Source organism: Anthonomus grandis, chromosome 22 (genome assembly GCF_022605725.1).
Source record: "Anthonomus grandis grandis chromosome 22, icAntGran1.3, whole genome shotgun sequence".
Taxonomy (NCBI): Eukaryota; Metazoa; Arthropoda; class Insecta; order Coleoptera; family Curculionidae; genus Anthonomus; species Anthonomus grandis.
The window spans coordinates 33,727,217-33,753,277 of record NC_065567.1 but is presented as its reverse complement, the minus strand read 5'-3'; the positions used below and the strand labels follow the sequence as shown (position 1 = coordinate 33,753,277).

Genomic DNA, 26,061 nt, shown 5'->3' with positions numbered 1-26,061 from the left:
TTGGGCGTCCCCTTCTTAAAGGACTCTTATATGTTTCCAGGAAATTAGTGGCAATTGCTCTTCGGAATGTAAGTTGCTCCATTTTCCCCCCTTGGAGTCAGTGAATTTGCCATGCATTCTGTACCATTATATCAATACAGTGAGAAAAGACAGGAAAGCAACTCGTAAAATTACACTTGGAGGTTCGACTGGGTTTAAAAACTTAGGAAAATCGTTAAGAGCAGCATTGTTTGTCCATGAAAAAGATTTGGCTGGTGTTATAATCTCCCTTTGGGCTTTCGTAACATTTGACTGAAATTTGGTTTTGCCACAAAGCACTGAGAGAGGCAGAGGAACATCCTCGTCAGAATCCGCCTCTGAATCGGAGTTTTCACAACTTTTGTTTGAATTCATGATTTCGACAGGTGCTCGAAGTTGACTTCCGGGTAAATTATTTATATCCACCAAGTCCTCTTCATCGGTATGGTACTCGTTTGCAGTTTCGGGTGAAAAAATCACTAATTCTACAGGCGTATCATCATTCTCAGTCTCGATTAGAAGCTCATGTAAAGTGAGTGGTTTTTTATAGCTGAAATTAAAATATAAACATAAGTAAATACACATACCTATTAAACAATCTTTGGTTACCAATATCATTTTTTAATAATTGGGTAACAATTTAAAAAAATGCAAATTTCTAAAAAATATCTATAATTTCACAAAAACACAAGGTATTACCCTCCAAAAAACAAATAATTATCATTCTTTTATTATATATACTGCATACCTATTAGATGCTCAAATCACTAGCGTCCTTTGAAAAGGCCACCAAAGATATCCCTACCGGCAAAACGTAAACTTATGCATCTCTTTTTTATTATTGCATATCGCCAAAGTAAGTATTTTTAATTATAATTAACATAATTTTCATCCAATTATTTTTAATTTGTTTCATTTACTTACCTTCAATTACTCATGGTTTTATAACAAAATATACACGTTACAAAAAACTACTTAGTTTGTATACAAATTCGCAAACTGACAGCCACCTGTTTCTAGAATATTCCTATCAGTCACTCCATTTTTCGGGCGGTAGCTGTAACATGCAATACAGCATTCTGTATAACGTACTTTTAAAAGGACGCTAGTAATATTTGGGTTAAATTGTTTGCAAAGGAAAATATCTTAAACAAAGGCAGACTTATGGCTACTATAGGACATTAGAGAAAGACCAGTAGATTGTTGTAATTTATGGATTAAAATTAAGTATATAAATTAGTTTCAAAAAATGAACTGAAAAATACAAATTCGTATTTAACAAAACAAATTTGATAATGCTAGCCTAAATACGAAACGTCAAGCTATTTTTAAATGGCACTTCAAAAAAATCAATTATTTTGAGTTTTTTCGGATATTTCCGGAAGTAATCGAAAGTATTCGAATGTCTTAAAGTCATTTTTTGAAATTAGGTAATTTATTAAGTATTAATGCATTTTATAAATAATTAATAAATGTTAAATGCAGAAAAGTTTTTTACGATGAAATAATATAATCAACACTTTATTTTTATTATTGTAATAGCAAAACCAATTAAGAAAAAATAAAGTATCTTGTATTTCCAAATTTTTTTGGCGCCATTTTCTCAGAAAAAACGTAAATATTTTTTAAATTAATTAACTACTTATTAACCCCATTTATTTTTTACAATAATTAATTTTTTTCATAAAAAAATCCATCCTATAGATGACACACACCTATTACCTTATGAGTTCAATATGATTCCTTTAATAACAGGTTGATCTAAATAAAACTATGTATACTCTAATTACATGAAAATTGGCGTCACTAAACTGACGTGTTTTCCATGATTCTCAAGGATAAACCGTTTTTCTTGACTATACTAATAAAGTAATAATGATAAATTACTATCTGAACATTTGCATCTGCAAGCAACATATTTCACGATATTTACTAATAAATTGTGACTTTTAATAATTGAGTATAATAATTATGGTAGCTATTTATTGATGAGTACATTTAATTTTACAAGGTTTTTAAGGTGGAAACCTTGATTACGGTATTTACAGATCATAAAATAATCATTTTTTAGGGGAAGAGAGCTTAACTTGAAACGAATACACGTAACAACTCATACTTATAATTACAAAACTTTCCGATATTTTTAACTAAAACATTATCAGGAAACATTATTGAGATATCCCAGGAATTTCACATTGACTACAACGTTACTAACGCCCTTTAATTTTCTTTTTACAGCTACAGGCCCAACAAATTTATTCCGAATTTGAACATGGAGTATGGGATTTACTCAACCACGCCCCCGTTCACAATATCCAGGATGAACGTACATATAGACAGATCCGATTTTACTCTGTAGTAGGTCCATCTGCACTATCACCAGATCAACTTGATAGAGTAAGTATACGACTATATTCATTCCCATAAAGAATATTCTCGCACTTGTTTCGGAATATTTACCTATGGTGCCATCTGAAAGTAATTTTACAAAACATGCTGGTCACGCTTTTTTAATTTAATTTAAAATTAAGGTATGTCGAGCCAAACAGGTAAATTATTCAAACAAATAAATTGTTGTTCTTCTCAGAGAGTATTTGATGACATTGACATATATTTAATATATGAACCCCTAAGTCCTTCACATAATAAAACACATTTTTTTTATTATAAATATATACGTAATAATAGTAGATTTCTTACTAGAGATAAATCCTTAGGGTAAAGGTGCGCCTGTTATAATTGCTCGATCAATTTAACGCTATATATGAATACAACTAATTTGTTTTGCATAATTCATAGAATTTTATTGCTCACAATTACCATAAATCTCAATGAATATTACTGATTCGTACACATCATTTATTTACTGTTCACTGTTCACTCCCTTTCCTAGTAAACAGATGAAAACAATATGGGATCCTCCTATATATTATCACATTCGCCATAAATTACTGACACGCTTTACATAATTGCATAATAACATCTTTCTTGGTGTTATTGTTGCAATTTACTTAAAAGAATTAATTGTGGAATGTAAATGTTATTTTAATTGTTTTATCTTCTGCAACTGTAAAGATAAACAATCATAGCATTTCTGGACGTGGTAGCTATCACTACATGTGAAAATTCAGAAGTTTTATATCGTTCTTCTTCTTCCAATGCATATCCACTAATGAATGTTTTCAATAAGATTATCTCCATTCTACGAGTTTTCAAATGCATTCAGATTCCTACCTAGAGATAATCACAAATTTTATGTTTTTGGTGTTGATATTTAGATCGATTAATTTACCCTGTTCTCCCAGCATAATGAATATTGTTCATCCACACTCCATTAATCTTTATGCTTTTATCCACTTCTTCTATAGCTCCTTGACAAACTGCTTTTGAATATAAATTGAATATGAGTTAGCACACATCTCTGGGAGCCCCTCTCTTACTTTATATGATGTTGGACCTGTTATTGTTCTATTTTATTTGTGCGTTTTAATTCCAATATAAATTTTCAATACATCGGATGTCTTTAATCATGAGCTGCATTAATTTGTGGTGCTGTTGGTTTAAATGCTTTCTCGTAATTGTCTCCAGTTGGTGGTCTATCGTCGTCAAAGAGTTCTCTTATATATTTTTGCCAGACGTGGCTTTTTTTTATTCCTATTAAGGACTATCTGGTTGTTTTTAAAAATCTCTCTCAGTTTTTTTGAAGGTGTTCTATACATTCGTTCTTTACCATTCTAATCTTTGATCTCATGAGTCTTTATTTATATCTAAACATGCTTCCGTCCACTACGTTCTTGTATTTCTGCCATTCATCCATCAATAGCAAGATCTCATCCATCTTTTCTGCATAGCAGCTGTCACAACATCCGTTACCGCAAACATATCTCAAGCTATTGCCACATTAAAGATTTTAGAAATCATTGATTAAAAACACTTAATGAACCTATTTTTTCCATATAGTATAACAGACTGATCAACGATATGCTGGCCATCTACAATACTGCCTCAGTATGTAGTTTCAACGATCACTTCCATTGCGGACTAAGACTTGAACCTAACCTCAACAAGATTATGGCAAAAAGCAGAAACTGGGATGAGCTCCAGCACGTATGGACCGAGTGGAGAAGGCAAACTGGTCAGAAGATGAAGGATTTATACGAGCAGATGGTTAAGTTGTCAAACGTGGCAGCCAAATTAAACAGTAAGTCATTTGTATTTTTCTTGTTATTGACTTGAGTGTTTACTTGTTATCATTGTGTAGATTTTACCAACACAGCCGAGTACTGGTCATTTCCATTTGAATCTCCAGCGCTTGAAATTGACCTGGAGGATGCCTGGAATGAAGTTAAACCACTCTATGAACTTTTACATGCATATGTTCGCAGGAGGTTAAGGGAGTATTATGGACCTGAGAGAATTAGTCGGCAAGCACCATTGCCTAGTCATATATTAGGTAAACATTTTTAAAAATTACTATTAGGAAATATTCTTTTTCTTCTCCTTCATTTTATTCTTATTCTTCTTCTATGTTTTCTCCTGTTTAAATCCTTTTAAAGTTCTCACCATCTCTTTGGAATTACTTTGGATATCTAGTAAGAGATCATCAGAACATCGCTGCATTGGTGCGTACCTTTTGCTTTTTTTTCCAGACTTTTGTCACAGGTTGATTTTATTAGTGAACTTAGAGGAAGATCAGAATTTGTTGAGAATTTCATCATATTTTCCTAAATTTAATTTTTTTGGTGCAAAATTCTTAAATTTCCTGGCCGGATAAAAGGTTATTCTAGTTCGGATTTGATATTCACATTCATTTAGAAGATGTAGAATTTTTCCTTCTTTTTCATACTCTGCATCTCTCTTTTAGTCGAGGATTATAAGATCCGAAGGATCTTCTGGAGATCCTGATTTTTCTTAAACACTTCTTAGTATGGATCTTATTCTGCTTCTGTAACGAGTTCTTTATATATTCAACTATTTTGACAGCGTTATTCATCTTCATGCCTTGTTGGTTCCAGAAATGATTTTAGTGCAATTTAGCGTTCTCTAGTCCAATCTCTATCACCCTTTGATTCAAGTAGTAAGTCCAGTGCCTTTTATAAGAATTTGAATACTTCTTCTTAATCTATTTAATGTACAATGCACGTAAATATTTCTTGTGGTAAACTGAATTATTTTCCAAATATCTAGTCCGGATTTTTGCCATTTTACCAAAATAATTGTCAATAAAATCTTTGTAGGTAATATGTGGGCTCAAAGCTGGACCAACATCTTTGATATAACTGAGCCTTATCCTGGTCAACACTTTCTGGATGTCACTCCTGAAATGGTTAAACAGGTAATTAAAAAATCACGCTTTAAGTGTCACATTAAATCATTATCATTTCACTAATATTTTAGGGATATACTCCAATTGACCTCTTCAGACTGGGCGAGGACTTCTTTGTTTCCATGAACTTTAGTGCTATGCCCTTGGACTTCTGGCAAGGGTCGGTATTTGAAGAACCATTAGACCGAGTGGTACTTTGCACCCCATCTGCTTGGGACTTTTGTAACAGGCGTGACTTCAGAATTAAAATGTGCGCTAATGTTAACATGCGGGACCTAATTACTGCACATCATGAAATGGCTCATATCCATTACTTTATGGCATACAAAAATCAACCTAAAGTGTTCAGAGATGGAACTAACCCAGGTTAATTAAACTGTAAATGCATTAATTAGTTCGTTTCTCAACGTTTATTTTTATAGCTTTTCACGAAGCAGTGGGTGAAGCTATTGGTCTCTCAGTGGGTACCCCAAAGCACCTTCAAGCTTTAGGGCTTGTACCAGTATCTGTTGATGATACTGCTTATGACATCAATTATCTTTATCAAATGGCGTTGGATAAAATTGCCTTCTTACCATTCGCATTTGCAGTTGATAAATGGAGATACGATGTTTTTAAAGGAAAAGTCGGCAAGGAGGAGTACAACTGCCATTGGCATCTATTAAGGTAAATATTTAAGTTGAACGTTCTCTTTGAAAAGACGGAAAACTTAAAAGCTCACCGAAAATAATTTATTAACTTCCTCAATAGTGCTGCCAAAAAGGAGAGTGTCTGTATCTATATCACGAAATTAATAAATAAACCTAGACTGCTAATGCATATGGCCACCATACTCAAAAATGAGCACTGTCTGGTGGCCGCCATGTTTATAGTGTTTGCGTCCTTTTGATGTTGGTCACTCTGAAGATTTTCAGTGTTGCCAACAAAAAATATATTAAAGGTAACGAAGTTGACGACGCTGACGTTTGACGTGTGAGTATAGCGGATTGCCTAGTTTTTGGCGATTTATAAACGACGCTTGGATATATCATCTGGAACAGGCGTTGTATCTTCCTCCTTATTTAATACGTAAATAATGTATCGCCATCTATATTTAAATTGAATTGGCAGTCCAGGTATATTTATTAAGTTCGTGATCTATATTGAAAACGATTAATTATTATATTCGATTGTAGCCATCTAGAGTTAACTTAGAGAATTAAAACAATGGCTTCAATTGATAAAACAGATACCTGCCTTACCGTTGCAAAAAAAGGCGGAAGATTTAAAATGTTCGATTATTTAAAATTATTTACAGGTAGTTTAACATTAAAATAGATACTCGTTGCATGTTATGCACAAAATTGTGTGTTTTTTAAGAAGAACTATTTTGAATTAAATCAAGGCATATGAATTTTTAGGGAGCAGTACCAAGGTATTAAGCCTCCAGTACTTCGTTCCGAGATGAACTTTGATCCTGGTTCCAAGTACCATATTCCTGCAAATATTCCTTACATGAGGTAAGTTTGTAAATTTACTACTCCATATTCTACTTTCATATAGTTAGTTTTCCTTAATTATCTTAGTTATGAATCTCCAAATAAAACCCAAATATTTTTATATAGAAAATAATCCTATTTATTAAATAACAAAATAAAATACATCACAATAATACGAAGAAAAAAATAGAACCATAGTAAAAACAACGTAGAAAATAATACTGACAAAAAAAATGTGAATTAAAGAACTAAATTACCAACTTCATTTATGTTCGTGACCACCCCCAAAGTCTTGTCCACCCTCACCGCCAAAATCATGTCCGCCCCAATCTTGACCTCCAGATCCACTGCTTTCAAAGTGGTGACCACCCTGGTCACCACCGCCAAAATCATGCTGCTCATGTTCTTCATGTATTGGTACGTGTACTGGTACTTTTACTGGCACTGGTACTGGTTTCTCTACTTCCACTGGCACTTTCTTCTCCACAGTGTATGGTACCGGATTAAAGATGGGGATTTTTACTTGGTAAGGCACAAGTTTCTCCACTGGAACCGGAATCTTCTTTTCAACCGGGTAAGGTGCTGGTACCGGCACCTTAACTGGGTAAGGTTGAGGTTTCTCAACTGGATAAGGTACGGGCCTATCTACGTTTACTTTAACTGGTACCGGAACTGGTTTGAAGACTGGATAAGGGATTTTCTTCTCAACGTGATATGGTACCGGTTTTGGCACGTGTACAGGATATGGCCTGTCAACATGTACCTTTACTGGTACGTGAACTTCTTTGATTACGGGATATGGTTTTGGTACATGGACAGGTACTTTGTATGGGTATGGTACTTCTTTTTCGACTGGGTAAGGAGCTGGTACATGCACTTTGTAAGGCACGTGAACAGTTTTCTCCACAGGATAGGGTTGAGGTACCAAGACTTTAACGGGATATGGTTTATCTACGTGGACCTAAAATAAAAAGAGAATATGTTATTTCTTACATTTTCAGACTTATTGTAGGTTATATTAGTTTATCTTTCCGACTATAGTACAGTCAATTTAGCTCAAGAAGGCCAATTTCGTTAATATCAGCTTTCATAATTTGGGTCTCGATCAAAGCTCACGTGAAAATCTTAAATTCAAAGAGTTACTTTGGAAAAACTCTATTCTTGGATTAATTTTTCTGGAGAACCGTAAGCCTGAGAAAAAAACTTTTTTTTCAAAAAGTGTAGAACGCAAAATACTCTACAAATTATATTATTGTCCTTATTACTATAATCAGCAGCGCAGTTGAACGAGGTTGCCAAAGGTACCAAATATTTACTTTTGCATTGCATTACTACCATTCGTTCCTTATAAAAGTGCTTCCATCACGAATGCAGAAACCAGACTGTTCTTGCTATATTGTGGTTAACGTGGTGGGAGATGCCGTCGTGGCAACGCAGTCGGCTGCGTGGTAGGTTCTATTTAAATTCTGGACCATATGGTGGGGAAAGTTGGTAAGGTGGCGCAATATCGGCTGCGTGAAGAAATTTTTTTAAAAATCCTTGTATTCAAAATACAAGGAAGCTTGTATTTTGAATGTAATTTTTGACGTGGTAGAGAAAATCGATGAGTAGGCTAACTATTTAATTGTATTATATAACGACTTCCTGTGGAATTCAATTGACCAGGATTTTGCAGCAAGATCTGAGTTGAACGCATATGGTATTAAGTTAAAGCTTGATGAAGAAAATGTGCTCTTATTTAAAATTAATGGAATTTCGAAGTTTTTCTCATACACCAATAAAGTAACTTACTTTGACAGGTACATGTTCAATTTTCTCAACAGGTACTGGCTTGTGCACAGGTACTTTAACATGTACAGGTACTTTGTATGGTACGTGGACTTTTTTCTCTACAGGATACGGCTGTGGTACAGGTACTTTAACGGGGTAAGGTACTTTCTTTTCCACTGGTACGTGTATAGTTTTGGTAACTGGATATGGTACAGGTACTTTCTTCTCTATGGTTATTGTTTTCTCGTGGTGTTCATGATGATCACCTAGAAGATATATTTTTCAACTAATACCAAAATAAGTAAAGCAGATAAAAATAAAATAAAAAGACGGAAAGCTGGGATGATTTAACTTTAAAAACAGTTTGGCTTTGTGTCTTTTTACGTTTAATCATACTACTTTGGTCTACAATTCGTTGTTTTTAAATCATGGTAGTGTGTCTTACCTAGGTGTCCCCCAAAATCACCTCCAAAATTGCCCCCATGCCCCCCTTCAAACCCTTTAAAGTGATCAAAACTTTCTCCAAAGTCTAGAATTTAAGAAAATATATTAAAGACACTAAGAGTTCTATGATTCTAAGTAATACATTGACTGATGAGATGTTAGTAATGTAGGGTGATTTATGCTTACGATGGGCCGAGGTACTAATAAACTCAAATGATTTTTTGCTCTTATTAAATAACTGATCGCACTCGTACCAATGGTTTCGTGATGTTCTCCACCAAAGTCTCCAAATCCTCCATCGAAGCCGTGTCCGCCTCCATAGCCAAGATCCAGCCCTCTCTTTTCCTGCTTTTTTTCTTGTCCAGCAGCTGGTTCTATTGACTTTTTACTTTCTTCCACTTCTGGTTTCTCTTCGGCGCTCGCCAACAGCAGGAGTGCGCAGAGCACGGATAAACTCTGGAAAATTACCAAAAAATCGCTTTAAACTTTTATCGTCAATTATTGATTTACTTATAATTGATGTTGGAAATTATGTACCAAAGGTTTACTGTCGATATTCTTGATACCTTGTAGAATGTACCGACATCTGTGTTTCTGATTGTGAACTACATGAAGACATGTGAAACGCAGGCGTCATAAAGATTTTACAGTAAACGGTTGGCATAGTTTGTGTTGTAAAAAGATACATGCATAGTTTGGATAATTATAACGTGTAATACGAGTTGGTATACGTAAAGTGATTTGTGAAGTGAGATATGGACAATCTATGGTTGAATGGTCTAACCTAGAGAGAATTTTTAAGGCTATCTGCTTTCTGCTACCTGATAAGGTATCAAAATCATGTGTTGAGCAGAGAAATAATGAAATCCTTGCTCATTGTAAAACCGGTAGTGAATGTACCTGTAAAATTGGCGCTGAACTCTTTCCAGTTAATTTGTTGGGCTCTAGAGGGAGGAGATGTACTCAAAGTGGGTTCTGTCAAAAGCAAAACACAGTGTTTTAATGGAGGTACTGTGATTAAAATCTCTCATACTCAGTTTAATGAATCCTAGAAACCTTTGAGATTTATTAATTATATGACACATGTGCAGCGAGGTGTAGGTTGGAATCATGTAGTAGTCCCAAATCTCTGTCTTCTGATCACTGTAATCTGTTGCACACACTCTAAAGGAGTATTGTTAATATGATAAATAAAGTTACATGATCATTTCGCCTCAAAAAATTTGATGACTTTGCATTTGGAGATGTTCGGATCCATGTTATTAGCGTGGCACCAAAGTGCCAAATTATTGAGGTCATCCCGAAGTGCAAGGCAGTCATCAGGGCATGCAACTCTCATGAACAACTTAATGTTGTGAGCAAATAAGAGAAAATAGCTATATGGTCAAAACAGAATTTGATGTCATTGATGAAATAGTTGAACAGCAGAGGATTTAGGTGAGACCCCTGTAGCACCCCTGAGCTGTGAAGTTGTTAACCTGCTCAAAGTCCAAAAGAGACCCCAATTGTTTGAAGAGAACCCGGTTGTTGCCTTGACTTTTAGTTACATGCATCTTAACTGATGTTTTTCTCCATTGGGTCAATAAAGCAATTAGGCTAACATGTTGAGTCAATTGAAAAAAAATTATAAAATCTCTTATGAGCCATCAATTATTGGTTTGTTTTATTAGGCATTCACTATATTGGATGATTTTTTCATGCTATAATTTATTTTGATTATTGACTTAGGAAGAATTTTAAGATAGAATGTTCTATGGTAGAATTTAATCATTGCTATTGGCAATATATAGATAAAGCTAATCTTGCAGTGAATATGGAAGCATTGGACTATTGAGAAACTCATAATATTCTGAATGTTGCTTACTTATGTAACGACTGTATTGTTAGTTAGTCTAAGTCAAAGATAAACCTTAGAACATTTGGACTTCCTAAGTTAAGGTCACTTTGATTCAGGGTAACTGTTCTGAAAGTCAAACCTTACAAAGCATTTAGAACTTTTAGGCTAAGGTTAACTTGGCTTAGGATATTTAGCTCTGCCTCAGCTGACTAAGAACTTTAACAGTTACTTAATAAAGAAGAATTTGAAGGAGTACTTGGAAATTAGATAAAAGTACCTAAATGAAAATTTTTAAGAGATATAGAAACTTCTAGAAAATGAGGTCAAACTAACTCAATCAAAAAATTTAAATTTTTTTTGAAGAGTAGAGAAAATCCAGGGAATGAAGCCACAGCAATTTCAGGACAAAATGTTTCAGAAGATAGAGGCAATCTTTTGCGAAGAGTTGCAAAAGTCCCAGCAACTTAAACGAGAGTAAATTAATGAAAAGATCGAAAACATTTTCTATAGGGAAGAAAATATTCCTAAGAAGAGGTCAAAGTAATTCCATGAAAATATTCAGATAATTAACTCGCAATTACTCAATAAAAAGGGAATTCCGAAGAAAAACGAGATCAAAGTAACATAATGAAAAAATTGCAAGAAGTAGAGACACTTCCAGAATATGAGGTTAAAATAATTTAATAAAAACAGTTTTTAAAGGAGATTGCAGAAATTCTAGTAACTCAATGAAGTTTCAAAGAAATGTAAAAGGTAGAAAAAACTCCACAAAATAAGGTTAAAGTAAATGCGAAATCTGCAGCAGGAGCGGACACATAGCTGCTTTATGCTGGGAAAAAAAACATTGTCTCCCCAAACTATTAAAGACATCTTCTTGACTCGATCTTCCTAAACCGATCTGGAGCAGTAATCACAACATCTACAGCAAAACTCAACAACAGCGTAATAACGGCTTAAGAAGCTTTAAAATGGAACAAGCAACATGAAAACAGGAAACCAGTCTAGTCTAATAACAGCATAACAGACACTCCATACCAATCTTAGGAGAGACCTGGATAACCATAGAAATAAAGGCAAAACAAAAACCCTACAAGGGGAACTTATAGCGAAGATAATCGACTTCCTAGTAAGCCAAAATTCTAATCCGACCTAACCAGGTAAAAGAAAACTCAACAGTGACGCTTGTACCTAAAAAATACAAGTAGTGGAATATGAGACGACTACCAACAAAACCCCTACAGCTGGAAGACACGTCCAGGGAAAAGCAGGGCATACACACATCTGAAGATAATACTAGGGAGGAAATCGAATGGAAGCAATAGCAATAAACTATCAAGAACAAGAACAGCTCAGACTAAAAATAAAAGAAGACTTCTAATCCAGGTGGAATTACAAGTAGATATACATATCCAAATACATGTACAATAAAAAAATCCAAAAAAAGAAGGTTAAGATAATTCAAAGAAAACATGTTCCAATTGTTCCAGACGTCGCAGTAACTTAGTGCGAGTAATCCAATCAAAAATTGAAGACACTCTCTACAAAGTAAAGAAAATCTCAGAACTGAGGTTGAAGCAATTGAATATAAAATGTTCAGAGGATAGAAAAAAATAGGGTCCAAATAATTTAATGAATACTTGTTCCAAAAAGTAGCAAAGGTTCCCGTAAGTTGGGTTAAAATAACGCAATGAAAAAATCGAACAAAAGGTTGTAAAAGGTAGAAACAATTCAATAAATTGAATAATTCAATAAGAAACTTCCAAAAAGCAGAGAGGATCCAAAAAAATAAGATCAAAACAATTCAATGGAAATGTGTTCTAAAAGGTTACAGATGTTTTTTTCAATTGTTCAATTTTCTAAAAATTAGGTCAAAGCAGTTCAATAAAATATGTTCAAAGGATAGAAAAAAATAAAATGAAAAGAATTCAATAAAAACTCCTTCTAAAAAGTCCGACTCGGTAAGTTGGGTCAAAGTAAGGCTAAAAAATCCATGAAACTTATGTCAGAGTAACTGAGAGAAAATTCCAAAAAGTACAAAAAGTCCCAGCAAGTTAGATCACAGTGGCTTAATGAAAAAATATTTGAGTCTTCACCTCTGTCCTCTTTCAGCATCAACTATTTTTGGGTAAAAATTTGTTCTTAACCTGTGATAAAGTTAAGCTCCCCAACAAGTGCAGTATGAACTCATAAATTACATATCCAATTGCTGCACACTCAATAAATAATATTTCTAATAATCAAATAAAAATAATCCTCTCTCTTTTATTACAATTTTTATCGTGCAAAGCGACATGTGGCTAGCGCCCGCACTCTTTTACTTCAGCGCGTTGTAACAGCGTAAATGCATATTATAATAATGTGAAAAGTGAAAACAGGCAATTAGCCATTAGAATCTGAAGCGAATTTCTTTCCGGGATCAACTGCGTTTTTGCCATCAGATCGAACCAAATGATGTTAATGGGTTCATGATGGTTATAAGTTGTGTAACGGTTCTCTCTAATTGATCAAGCATCTTTATTCGATGTATTGCTTAACTCTTTTTTTTGTAAATGTAGTAAGAGCACCATTACTTCCTTCCTTAATTTGTAGGGTAATTGCACTTACGTTAACCTAAAAGAAATGTAAAACATGAAGGAGATTTACATAAACAGGAAAAATTTGTTGGGCGCCAAAACGTTAACATGCAATAGGATCCTCATGTCATCATTATGGCACCAACTATTGTTGTTTCCTTTTTACTATACTTACTCTAGATCACTGATATGAAAAAAGCATAATTAGACCAGTGTTACGAAATAAGAAACCACAAGAAAACAAGAGTAACAAACTTACTCACATGTGAATTTAAAGAAAGTTAGGCATTACGCAAATAAATATGTTATTATTAAATAAAGTTAATGAAACAAGTTCAATTAATTTTTAACCCGGATTCTTATCATTAATTTTATAACGTTGCGGAGGCAGTCGGTCGGATCGATTTAATTAGTGAATTACCGCTAATAAAGTCGAGAAATGAGATATTTATAACTTTAAATGGGCTGAAATCCTTTCACTTTAAATCGTTATTGATTGATTGATTTCCATGAAGAAAAATGTATACTTTGGAGCAAGAGATATATTTATAAAGCGACGGAAATAGGTGACCGAGATTGCATCTATTATTATCAAAACCTTCATTTATCTGTCATTATTTGTTAGTCATGTCTCTCTTTCACTTCCTACTTGCTGGGGAAATGTGAAATTTGAAAAAATCTTTATAGGTTCTGGTTTCAGAGAGTTTTTCTATCTTTATTTGTCTTGATAATTTTTAATTCCAGTTTTATCTTTTCAATGATGTATTGAGCTTGTATCATTAACATCTTGAATGCATCTTATAAGAGCTTTATGAGGGGTATCCAAAAGACTGCCTTGAGACGTCAGTGATACATGTGTAATGAATATGGATTTCTGTTTGAAATAAAAATCTAACGTCAAACACACAATGATAGAAAGAGCTTGAAAATGTCGAGAAAAATCTGAACGAAAAAATAATTTCCTAATTATCCCAATAATCCATAAAAGTTTCTGGATCTCATGACAAGATCCCCCAATTGCTTTCCGATTTCGTTTTCCTTGCATCTTCTTTCAACTTGACCACAGATAAGATAATGACAAAATCATTCAAGGAGTCCAAAAACCCAAAAAGAAGATCGAATCAACTGGTTATAAAACCATAATTTAAAAAAGAATTACTGAAATTGTAAGTGGTTTTGCAATTGGAGTATAATACTTTCTAGATGAACAAATGGATGGCTTTGAAAGTAGTATACCGCAAAGAAAATTAACTTTAACAAATTCTGTTTACAGTTTAAAAGAAGAAGAAGAAGAAGAAGAAGAAGTTGAAGATAAATTTCATAGGTTATTGATGATTCACGCAAATGTGTCACTATATCGACTTTGAAACGAGTTGATATACATATATCTTGCAATTGTAGACCCAAAGCAATAATGATCAACATATTGATAGGGTTTGAGTTATGTTATTATCCAATGCTCCTGAATGCTTAGAAAATGTGATTTTCTTAAAATAAGAAAACAGTGATACTGCTTATTTAGTTACAGTTAATATAGTTATCACATTAAATTGAGTCAAGCAAATTGAGAAACTTGCCTAGTAAGGGAGTTTTTCTATCAAAAGTCCCCTATTTCTTAAAAAATTGCAAATTTAATTAGGATAAATATTGCTGGATTAACATTTTACTCAATGTTTTCAGCTTCCATCTATACACATAGAGGAAAAAATATGATGATTTGAGTACGGAGCGTTTAATTAGAGGTTCCATAGATCAATATCTACAGGTTTTCTATAAAATTATTCAAGCCAAAAAAACTTGCGAAAAGTTACCACCATTGAATCCTCATTAAATTAGCTTGAATCACTGAATTTAGTCTCTGAAGAAATTAATCTTAAAGATATCAGGGAGCAGATACGACTTATGATAATAGCAATGTTAGTAAATGTGTAATAGGAAAAAGGTGAACCGTCAACCGAGAAATCCATCTTATGTTCATAAATCTCCAGAAAGCCTATGATACAGTCCTTATTTTCGACACTTGCGTTTGTGCATTTAAATACTCTACAGTTTGCTGACCAAGTTATCATAGCGAATGATAAATACAATATATGGCTAGAAAATTGCATAACTGAGAACAGGAAATCAATACACAGAAAACGAAATATCTCCCTATAGGAGCAGAACCATCTTACATCCAATTAGACATAGAGGAAGAAATCAGTTACAATGTTTACACGTATCTTGGGAAAAAACGATAGAGAAATAAAGAAAAGAATAAGCCAGAAAAATTATAGGATGTCTAAATGGTGTATTATAGAGTAACGGAATTGGCAAACATTGTAAGTACAATATATATAAAACACTCATTAAGAGCAGTTTAACTTATTGAGACATGGAGTATAACGGAAAAAATCGATGGAAACATAAAGCGACTGAAGTATATCAAGAAGAGATAGAATCCGAAATGACGATGTACGACAACAATTGGGAATCGATGGTTTGATAATGACAGATATAAAGAAAAAACAGCTAATATGGTATGGACGTGTCCAAAGGATGGAAGAAACAAGACTACTTAAAATTGCCATGAAATGGCAGAAAACGAGGGAGATTGAAGGAAACTTGGACAGAAGGAATAAAGTACTAGTGTTATGAATACTAGGGACCTGAAAAAGGAACAGTGGAACAACAGAAGCGAGTGGATTTTAGGCATCGGACAACAATAAAAAACGTTTTGAAACTGATATTCCTATAAATGATGATTTTGATAAGTGACTTTATGTTTAAAAAAAATGGATTATGGCGAAAACAATTTAGGTCTCTGCTTTTATTTTTAGACACTATTGTTCATCATCATCTAGAAAAAAAATTGTAAAAGATCAGCATTAAAGGATTTTATTTATTTTTCCTTTTTTATTGATTCATTTTATTTATTTGTGCCAGTTATTTTACAATAATCATAATTTTAATGTTAATAAAAGATATATGTAATATCTAGTTCCATTAGGATAACTTTAAAAACAAAACCATTTTGGGTTTCTGATTCTATTCTTCGTTGTCGACTGCAAAAAGAAAAGGATAAAAACAGTCAAAGATTTATCATATAATTTTTTTCTTATGATATAATAATCATATTGAATTATTTGACGAAAAAATTATAGGGTTTTATTTGTTTTAACATATTAATTGGTTCATTTCATGTGTTCGTGTTATTTAATTTATGATAATAGTAATTTCGAATAAAGTGTCTAATTGCATGAGTTTATGGTTATAAAAAAGTTGGGATATGACGAAACCAATCTTGGCTTCTGCTTTTATTTTTAAATTGCAGAAAAAAGCATGTTAATGTAAAGAAAAATGTTTTCCACTTGCTTCATTCTCGTTGTTATTTGGCACATCCTGCATAAATTTGGTATTATTTTTAAAAAATTAACAGTAAATGGTTTTTTGAAAAGTGGCCTTTTGGAATCTCACTTTTCAAATGCCAAATAAAAAAGTTTCACCAATATTTCATAACCCTAAAATAATAATAAAAATTAATTCTCAAAAATTTAATATATCCCATTTTATACGAATTTCTGGTAATTAATTATATATTTAGATGTGCCTTAAATATGGTGGAAAACAACTTAGTTAATTTAGATTTTAATTTGAGGTGATAGGACCTAGGAATATTAATTACCTTTTCACAAATTAACCAAATCTAAACCAGTATGTAATTTTATTGGAAAAAAAAACTTTTATACTAAAGTACTTACCAGAAGTTTCATGGTAACATACAAACACAAGCGCCAAGCACGCGGACGGCTCTAGTGACGGTACTGCTTGTAAACAATGTGGGCTTCAGCATATTTATAACCGGGGCTTTCTTCCTCTACGTAGCCCCCCAAATTCAAAAAAAGACAGCTATACTTAATGTATACAAGCGCAACAACCGCTGATGCTTAGCTTTTCGTTTATTTTTATGATGCGCATATATTATCTAATAGAACTAGGAACTACCGTTTAAAGTGCTATTTGTTTTCTAATGAAAAATCTGGTTTAGGAGGTAACCGTACAATATATACATGTATATTAGAATAATAAATCTAGCAGGGTAATTGTGATATATTATAAGTTTGATATACTATGCTGTCCCGTTATACGTTTAGAAGCGTAGAGCTTCACCATTTTTGAAGAAAGAACCTCCAATTGCCCCTGTATGAAATTATTTTTAAAACTGCCTCCCGAGATACTACTTATAACTTTTCTCATAATCTCATGTAATAAAAAAAAAATTGAGATAGTTTCGCAGGGGTAATTTTAATAATAATCTTAAACAGAGTATGGTCTCCCATAGAAATCACTTTTTATTTTGAGATTTTTTTTTATCTTCGGAAATGGCGAAGTTCTATGCTGTTAAAGGCATTTTGGGATACTGTGTGTAGTGCAAAGTAATATGGTTACTTTGAAAATGGTAAGGGATGTGATGTCGGTTAAATTTGAAAAAAGTTGCTTTTCTTCGGATAATAAGTTATGCTTATCGAGACAAATTTTGAATTTGGTTCCGCTTTATAAGAAAAAACGTCATTTCACGTAATTTATTAACCCTTTTAAGACCGGTTTTTATTTTTTTCATGAAAAGCATAATTTACTTATTGATTTTATATTTCAAAAGTAAAAGGTTCTTAAAGATGTTTGTAATTTTTTCACATTTTTTTCAAACGCGTTAATTTTTTTTAGTGTGACATATCGTCCCATCAGCTCTGAAATAAAAGACATACATAAGTAGAACAAATATTTTTTATCAAAATATTGCATAATTTCACATATGGAAAGGGGTAAAACAGTCATTGCATAGAGGCACACTACATACCCTGCAAACAATTCTGGTGCGTTTCTCCATCTTGTTTTGTGAACATCTTATACCCCTTCTCCGTTTCTGCTCGACAATCGGCATATGGTCGACAAAATTCACCATAGTTTTTTGTCGCTTTGATGGTCGTCCGGTAGTTAAACGCCTCTTCACATCGGCTTTGCTTTTTCCTTGGTCATTTAGGCTTTCGGCTAGGGCTATCAAGAATTCCAAAAATGGTATCTTCTTACGTCTAACTTCATCGTAAATAATAAATGAGATTACGGCTGTTATCATTAATAATTTGTAGAAAACTTTTTTCCACCACTTGGTAGACTTGCGGTCGAATTCATAAAGGCCAGCTAAATAATCTGTCAAATCGACGCCTCCCATATACTTGTTGTAAAAGGAGATTATCTCGGGACATTCGACAGCAAGTTTTTGGCCGCCCTTTTGTTTTCGGTCAACAAATGTACGCTGATCCCCATGACAGTTACTAATTGCCAATACTTCTTTGGTATCCTGCCATCTAGAAAAGGTTATCCCGTCATTCGTGCATAAAAATTTTGCTTCACTTTTTTCTAATTTATCCCGACTTTTTGGTATATTTTTTCGCGTACCAATACAGGTTCCTACTGCAGCATATGACAATGTTTTCATCAATGTCACCGATCTAAAAAATCAGTCGAAACAGATCACATCAGATTTCATTCTTGAGCTGGTGAGTTTTCTAACAACCCTTTTCCCTACTGTTCCATCTGCTTGTCCATCCTGCTTTCCACTATATACATCGAGGTCATATACATAACCGCCAAGAGAGTCGCTTCTTACCCATAACTTTATTCAACGTTTGATGGTCTTCAATGGCAAGTACTGCTTTAGACTCGATCTCCCTTTGAATTTCGCCATACTTTCATCTATAAACTGATAGACCGAATCCTCTCTTGCACTTCGATATGTATGCTTGAAACACTCTAGAAGAAATTCTCTTTCTAGGCTTATTTCCTTTCTCCTTCCATTACATCAACGTTTTGAGAATAATTGCTTTTTAAAGCTTTTTTCACTGGTCATCCAAGATTTCGGTACCTTTCTTTTCTGGTTTTAACAATTATATCTTTGTTGAATCTATTATCTTGGTGAATTCTTTAATCTCCGCCTGTATGCCATTAATCTCTTTTAATTTGTTTGCCTTTCTGTTAAGTTATTCGCTTGCTTTTTATTGGAGGTTGTTGTAACACCTTCATGTCAAATCGAGATATCATTCTCTTCTTAACTTTTTTCAGTTTCACTTTTATAGCTCCTACTAGGTATATGATCTGATTTATTGCGATATCTCAGGATAAGTTTTAACTGAATTAAAGCAGTTTGTGAACTTTTTGTTACTAACATGTAGTCAATTTGGTTACGGATAATGCTACTAGGTGTATCGGATGGCTTCTTCCACATATATAGTCTTCTCTATAACAATATGTAGAATGGGTTTAATATTACTAATGCATTGGTTTCTGCACATTACAGAATAAGCTTTTACTCGGAGTAGCATTGCTCTATCAGCCAATACACAAGGTTTTACACTTTTTTCACAGGTTTCAAGCTGGTTTGCCTGAATAAAATATTGTGACTTCTTCTTTGTTTATACTTCCTCCTCCTGGCCATCTTATCTTGCTTATTCCCATTACGTCGATATTTATTCTCTTCATTTCTTGGATGAACGTTACTTTTTTGTTACTTTACTACTGTTTCTTTTTTGCGGTCCCTTATAACTGTCTCCCTCTGAACAGGAGACTTTACTTTACTTATTATACTTACTGTTTAATAATAAATTATAAATAATATTAACAAAAGAAAAAAATACCCATTATATAAAATATTACTTTTAATACAAAACACATTATTTGTTTTTTCTGTAATTATAACTCCCTAACTATATAAGCATTATTGAGTAGAAATCCACTATCCTTTATCCACTTATTACCATATTTTTTGCATCTACTATATGGTTATTTCTTAATATCTATTGAAAACATCTATTGACCGAAACGTTGAAAATATATTTGAATTATAACGTTTTCGGTATTTTGAAACCATTGGCAATATTCTTTTTGAAATGGACGCTATATTGATTTTTTATAGCCACAAAGAGCTTATTTTTTACTTTTGCATCAAGTATCATGTTTAGTGTCAAATGGTTGAAATTGTAGTTAAAAATACAAACTTTGCGATTTTGTTACAAATTTGACAATGTTGCATCATGCATTATTATTTTTCAATTTTATATACAAAAAAGTAATCTGAAAATAATTAATTCAGAAATTACTTTTTTCTTGTACCAAGAATGGTACTTAAAAAGGCAAAAAATTAGCTCTGTATCACACTAGACATAAAAATCCATAAAACAGAACGCGTTGATGGTGGTTTAAAAAAAACCGAAACGTTGCAAATAAAGTTGATTTTTCTTATAATAGACATTTCTTTTTGCTCCTAAATGATAATTTCATCCCATAAAATTAACGAGTCCGGTTTACGTTCACTCTAAACGTATCACTTCTGGAATTAAATTTAGTAAAACGGACGAATGGGCATTAAATTTTTCAGTTCACCAGCCAAGAGTAGAATTACGGTGATTAAATGAAATTATAACATTTACTTAATGTGTTTTATTTCGTGAAGCAGTAAGGCGAGTACGCCATAGTCATTAATGAAAACAAGTCCGAAAAGACTTGGCTTAAATTTCTCTTTACTTATTAAAGAACTTTACAATTTTTATTGATTTACGCTATATTACGTCTTATACCAGCTTGGGGATTATCAAATATATAACAGTGATATTCATCATAAGAGGGATTTTAGAAGCTTATAATTGTTAAGATATTTACTTGCGCAGTGATTATAAAGCTTCAGGGATGTAGGAGGAAGATAGAAAATCATTTTACTTTATTATTATCTAGAAAATCGCTGTTGAGATATATTTTTTCTGCATCGATTGTCTTATCTGGAAAAAATTGTTTTTTTTTAAATTAATAGTTTTAATTTAAAAAAAAAATGCAATTTGTAGTATTTTCTAGGCAATACCTAGACTTTAACAAAATTCAGGCATTATTTTATTAAATAATCCTGGAGGTCTGAATTATTGGCCTGTTATTTACCATATAATTAATTAGCGTTAGCACTTATGTATAACAAAAATGACGACTATTAGATATTTATGTTATATTTTTTTTATGAAACTGCCGAACAAAGTTAAAATTTAGCAGAAAGTGACCGTAGTCCATACAACAGCAGAAATATCTATTCGATTATTTTTTAATTTCCATGGATTATAAAAAAAATAAATAAATATAGGGTGTTATTGACCCCGTTTTGGGGCGAATCGAGACGCGCCGTTTTAGGCCATGTAAAATGCATGTCGCCCCGCGTATGTGGTATGGGGTGAATCAGGACCAAAAATTAAAAAAAACTATATTTTTCATATATTTTTAAGTACAAAAACAAAAAAAAAACTACAGTAAAATACAAAAACAGTCTTTATTTTACAGTTTTCAGTTACAAACTTAAAAAAAACCACATTAAAAAAAATTTTTTTAGAAATAATATAATGATATTAGATGGCATAAGATTTTAACTTCAATTGTAAAGGAAATTTGTATCCTCCTCGTCGCAATTCGGTTGGTTTAGGTACTTTTTTATTAATTTGTTCCGTCATAATCATGCAAATATCTTCCACTGTTATATGGCAAAATAAAACATTTTTTTTATTTTTCGGTTTGATCTGAGAAATTTAATTTCAAAACTTTTATCAAAGAGTCCCTTAATTTGCCCAATAAAATATTTTTCCACTTTATTTGTCTTAAACTTAACCTCGACAAAATCGTCAGTGGCAATGCTATTTTCCATTGGGTGCTGTAAATCAAAGCACTCGTCCAGTTCCATTGATGCAGATTCTGCTTTATCTGACTCAAATTCGAAAATGTCGTCCTCTTGAGAGTCTTGAGGCACTGTTGTCTTGCTTGTTGACGGTTGCGGTTGTGCTTCTAAAAAATCTGTGGTAGAAATGCTTTTGCCTGGCTCGACTGTAACTTTCTTTTTCCTTGCTACTACAGTAGGCTTGCATGCATTCCTGCTTTCGTTAAGCACTTCTACCACAGATTCCATCCAGTCATTAGGATCATCTTCTTCGAGGTTTCTTTCTGGTGGCAACCTTTTCAAAACTTGATTTCTATCGATGGGAATGATTCCCGTGCCACGAAAACCGCTTTTAATATTTTGTATTAGAGTTGCTTATAGCTTGCCTTAGTAGGCTTGGTAAATACTCCTTGGGCAAAGAACCCTTGTATTGTTTTTTCCAACCTTCTAGAGTTGACCTCCAAGCCTTTTTCATCGGGCCAAAAACGGACACGTCAAGTGGATCTGTTAAATGGGTTGAATTTGGCGGCAAAAAAGAAAACCGAATATTATTTTCTTCGCATAATTCAATCACCCTATGCGACAAATGACTACACAAATTATCGCCAATAACAACCCTTGGTGCCGGACGCCTCTTCAAGAAAGGTAGAGCTATGGAAATGAACCAGTCTTCAAACAATGGCTCTTTCAATCAATTCGTCCATACCGCGCACCTGGTGGCCCATTCGTCAACCACGTATCGTATAGATGCTCGATTTATAAACAACAAATGAGGGTAATAGATGGCCATCACCACTTACTGCAAACATCACTGATGTCGATTGTTTTGTTGAATCGATGATCCGTTCTGGATGCCTTGTTTTTCTTTTTACGATGACCGTTTTCCGTCCAGGATCATCCACAAAGCATGTTTCATCATAATTAATGACGGACTCAAGTTCAATGTTTGCAAGTTGGTTTGGATATTATCGAAGTATTTATTTACTGTTTCCTGAGTCACGGCTGCACGAGACCATTTGATATTCTCGCACAGTCTCTCAGTCAGAAGTTCTTTATGTCGGACACAAAACAAATTCGCCCAATCAACACCGGGCATATTATTTTTAAATTTAGCCACTCCTACCCCTTTTCTATCAAGATATCCCTTTACAATGTATTGAATAGTAGTTTTCTCCATTGGGCATGCCCACTCTCCCGCCAGTACTATTAAATGGACCAACCTGGATTCCTCAGCTCCTGTCAAAATTGTTTGACCACCTTGTTTCTTTGGCTTTTGCTTCGCATGACGCTGTAATGTCGATTTTGGGATGTTATATAACTCCTTTGCGTCTCGAAGAGTTATCTGGCCTCTTTTGAACTGCCTCAAAGCCTTTTCCAGTTGTTCTTGACTATAATTCTGATAGACCTTAGTCCCAGGCGTTTTTTTGTATTTCCGGACCATTGTCCCGATTCACCCCTAAAAGCGAGTTTTTATGTTTATAAATTAATAATAAAAAAAACTAGGCAAAATAATTTAACAAAAGTCTGCTCAACATCTAGAAAATACCCACAGGTATACTATATTAATAACCCAATGCTCAAATCTCCCAATAAATCCCTCTTCCAAACAAAGTTAGCAGCAGATTGAAAAAACGTTAAATTTCGCTCTAATATGTGGACACCTGTACGCACTGGAATCTTCCAAATAACTAACGGCCACGCGTGAATGTCAAACAGCTGTTGTGTCTACAACAGGTTTTTCATATTACCCATCCCAAAAGCATTTGCAGCATGCATGAAAATCACGTGTTTGTAAAAAAAATTCATACTGTCCCGATTGACCCCCTGGTCCCGATTCACCCCGTTTGACGGTATTATTTTGGTAACTTATAAACGTATTATTATTATTATAATATTTTATAATCTGACGGAAGAGTAATATGTTTTACTGTGGTGAACTAAAAATCATATTAGGCGTGTTAATTTTATTTCAAAAAAATTAACGAACCGTAGAATTAACTAGTAAGTGTTATTGATTAATAAACTATAATTTTGTATGTACAGGGTATCCTAATTTCGAGGATGACCATTGGAATCTCGGAAATCGTAAGAGTTACAGGGTGGGTTGAATGAAGGCAAAGTTGCGCAATTTGGAGCTTAATAAAATGACGTTTAAAAAAATGTAAAATTCCGGAAATATCCAAAAAAAACCGAAATTTGTCAAAATCGTTTTTACCCTCTACCGACTTTATTTAAAGAGATATCGGAAAACTAAAAACAGTTTTTCATTGCCACTTTTTATGCTTTATAACATGAGGCAAAAAATAAATTAATCCGATGTTTCGTTTTTTTCCGATCATCATCAACTTTATTTTTGTCTTATGGGCGCCATATAAAATTTTCCCATTTTTAAAAAGTATTTTTAATTGCTTTTAAAATGAGGTATCGCACTTGCATGTCCGATTACTCCTTCTAGTACTTCCCATAAGAACTCCATGAGTGCAACAGAGAAAGATATATCGATGGGATTTTTAAATAAATTGACTTTATACAAACTGAAGCTATAAAATGAGGAGCAACTTTTCAAATCGCATTTTGTCCAAAAAATACTTTTTTGGGTATTGACGAAAAACGATTTTCTTTTAAACCCTGCTATACATATATTTTTACAACATGGAGTTGTTCTGATAGAAATTAACATAAAAACCCATTAAGTTATCTCAGTTAAATCAATATTTATTAGAAAATCTGGAAAAATCGAAAAAATGTTTGGACTTGATGCGTGTTGATTCGTAAAAATGTATAAAATTCGTTTTGTTTCGTTCAAAATTGGACATAATGCTGTTTGTTCCAATTTATTCGTTTTACAAAAAACTGGTGTTGGTAGTGAAATTATTCGACTTTAAGGATAAAATGTGAACTAAGTACCAGGAACATACAAAGTCCACTTGAAAAAAAAAATCAAATTTGTTCCTGGTTAGGGTCTTCTTCGAGGCAGTCGCACATGGGATTTTCTTCACCTACATCATCTGCAGGATCTGGAATTTCAGCTTCTGGTTCTCGTCGTGGTGTTTAAGGCATGATCAAAAAACAAGAGCGAAGAAAGCGGGGACTTTAAATTCCCAGTCTTGTCCAAATCTTGCACAAAGCAGCTTTCGCACATCAGTTTTCTTTTCTTCTTTGATGTTATTTACCAGTGGTATGTTACAGGGATCCTGCATATCCCTTATCTTATCAAAGTTTGGCATCGTTTTGTTATTGCCATTGGGTGCTTCGAAGCCTCGTCAAACATATAGGTGTGCTCAAGTTACATTAATATTATTACATTAATATCAACGTAGCTGTTTTTTTATAATTTTTTGTTAAAATATTCTTTTCATGTCACTAATTCCATAAATTTTTTTCAGTATTTCTCTAAGATCTTTAAAGTTTTTAAGGAACCAGTCTTCGCCTAAAACCCTGACAATTCCGTATTGTTGATAAATTTTCATATAAGCTATGGGGCTCAACACCTCTTCAGTTTTTCGTAGATGTTTCTCAACTCGACCGAATACCCTGTCAGCAGGTAAATAGGAGTGGCCGCAAACTGGGAAATATATTACTATCTGTTTTATGTTGGGGACTTTTTATGTAGCTAATATGTTAAGGCATGGATGACGTGTTGGTTTTTGTTTTGGCCTGCGCAGCCGTCCGCAAAAAGCCTAATTTGCGTTACCTATATGTACTTTTTCTAAAAAGTTTATCAAAGCTGAAGAAATTTCTTGAGCACCTCTTGCAGCTTATGTCTCGTTCCAGACATAAAAATGTGGGTTTTTAGTTGCATAGGTTAAAACGCAGGAACCTCCGATGCCGCGGAAGGTATGGCATTATAAATCAGCAGAGTGGAACCATCTTCGGGAATTTTATCGCTCATTCCC

The 26,061-nt window shown here is 33.4% G+C and overlaps 2 protein-coding genes across 2 annotated transcripts in view; one reads left to right on the top strand and one right to left on the bottom strand.

The window, feature by feature from the left end:
- The window catches only part of LOC126748254 (angiotensin-converting enzyme), a 159,689-nt gene that overhangs the window by 33,171 nt on the left and 100,457 nt on the right, over nucleotides 1-26,061 (top strand). Inside the window, exons 2-8 of the mRNA XM_050457357.1 lie at nucleotides 2,257-2,415; nucleotides 3,979-4,219; nucleotides 4,280-4,471; nucleotides 5,256-5,353; nucleotides 5,416-5,710; nucleotides 5,767-6,010; nucleotides 6,745-6,843. Of these exons, the coding sequence (XP_050313314.1) occupies nucleotides 2,257-2,415; nucleotides 3,979-4,219; nucleotides 4,280-4,471; nucleotides 5,256-5,353; nucleotides 5,416-5,710; nucleotides 5,767-6,010; nucleotides 6,745-6,843 (1,328 nt within the window). The remainder of the gene's footprint in view (nucleotides 1-2,256; nucleotides 2,416-3,978; nucleotides 4,220-4,279; nucleotides 4,472-5,255; nucleotides 5,354-5,415; nucleotides 5,711-5,766; nucleotides 6,011-6,744; nucleotides 6,844-26,061) is intronic.
- Nucleotides 6,938-26,061, bottom strand: part of LOC126748801 (titin-like) — a 41,657-nt gene continuing 22,533 nt past the window's right edge. The window contains exons 8-12 of the mRNA XM_050458266.1: nucleotides 22,121-22,514; nucleotides 9,291-9,492; nucleotides 9,038-9,121; nucleotides 8,614-8,858; nucleotides 6,938-7,783 (exon numbers count right to left, since the gene is read on the bottom strand). Of these exons, the coding sequence (XP_050314223.1) occupies nucleotides 7,085-7,783; nucleotides 8,614-8,858; nucleotides 9,038-9,121; nucleotides 9,291-9,492; nucleotides 22,121-22,514 (1,624 nt within the window). The 3' untranslated portion in view covers nucleotides 6,938-7,084. The remainder of the gene's footprint in view (nucleotides 7,784-8,613; nucleotides 8,859-9,037; nucleotides 9,122-9,290; nucleotides 9,493-22,120; nucleotides 22,515-26,061) is intronic.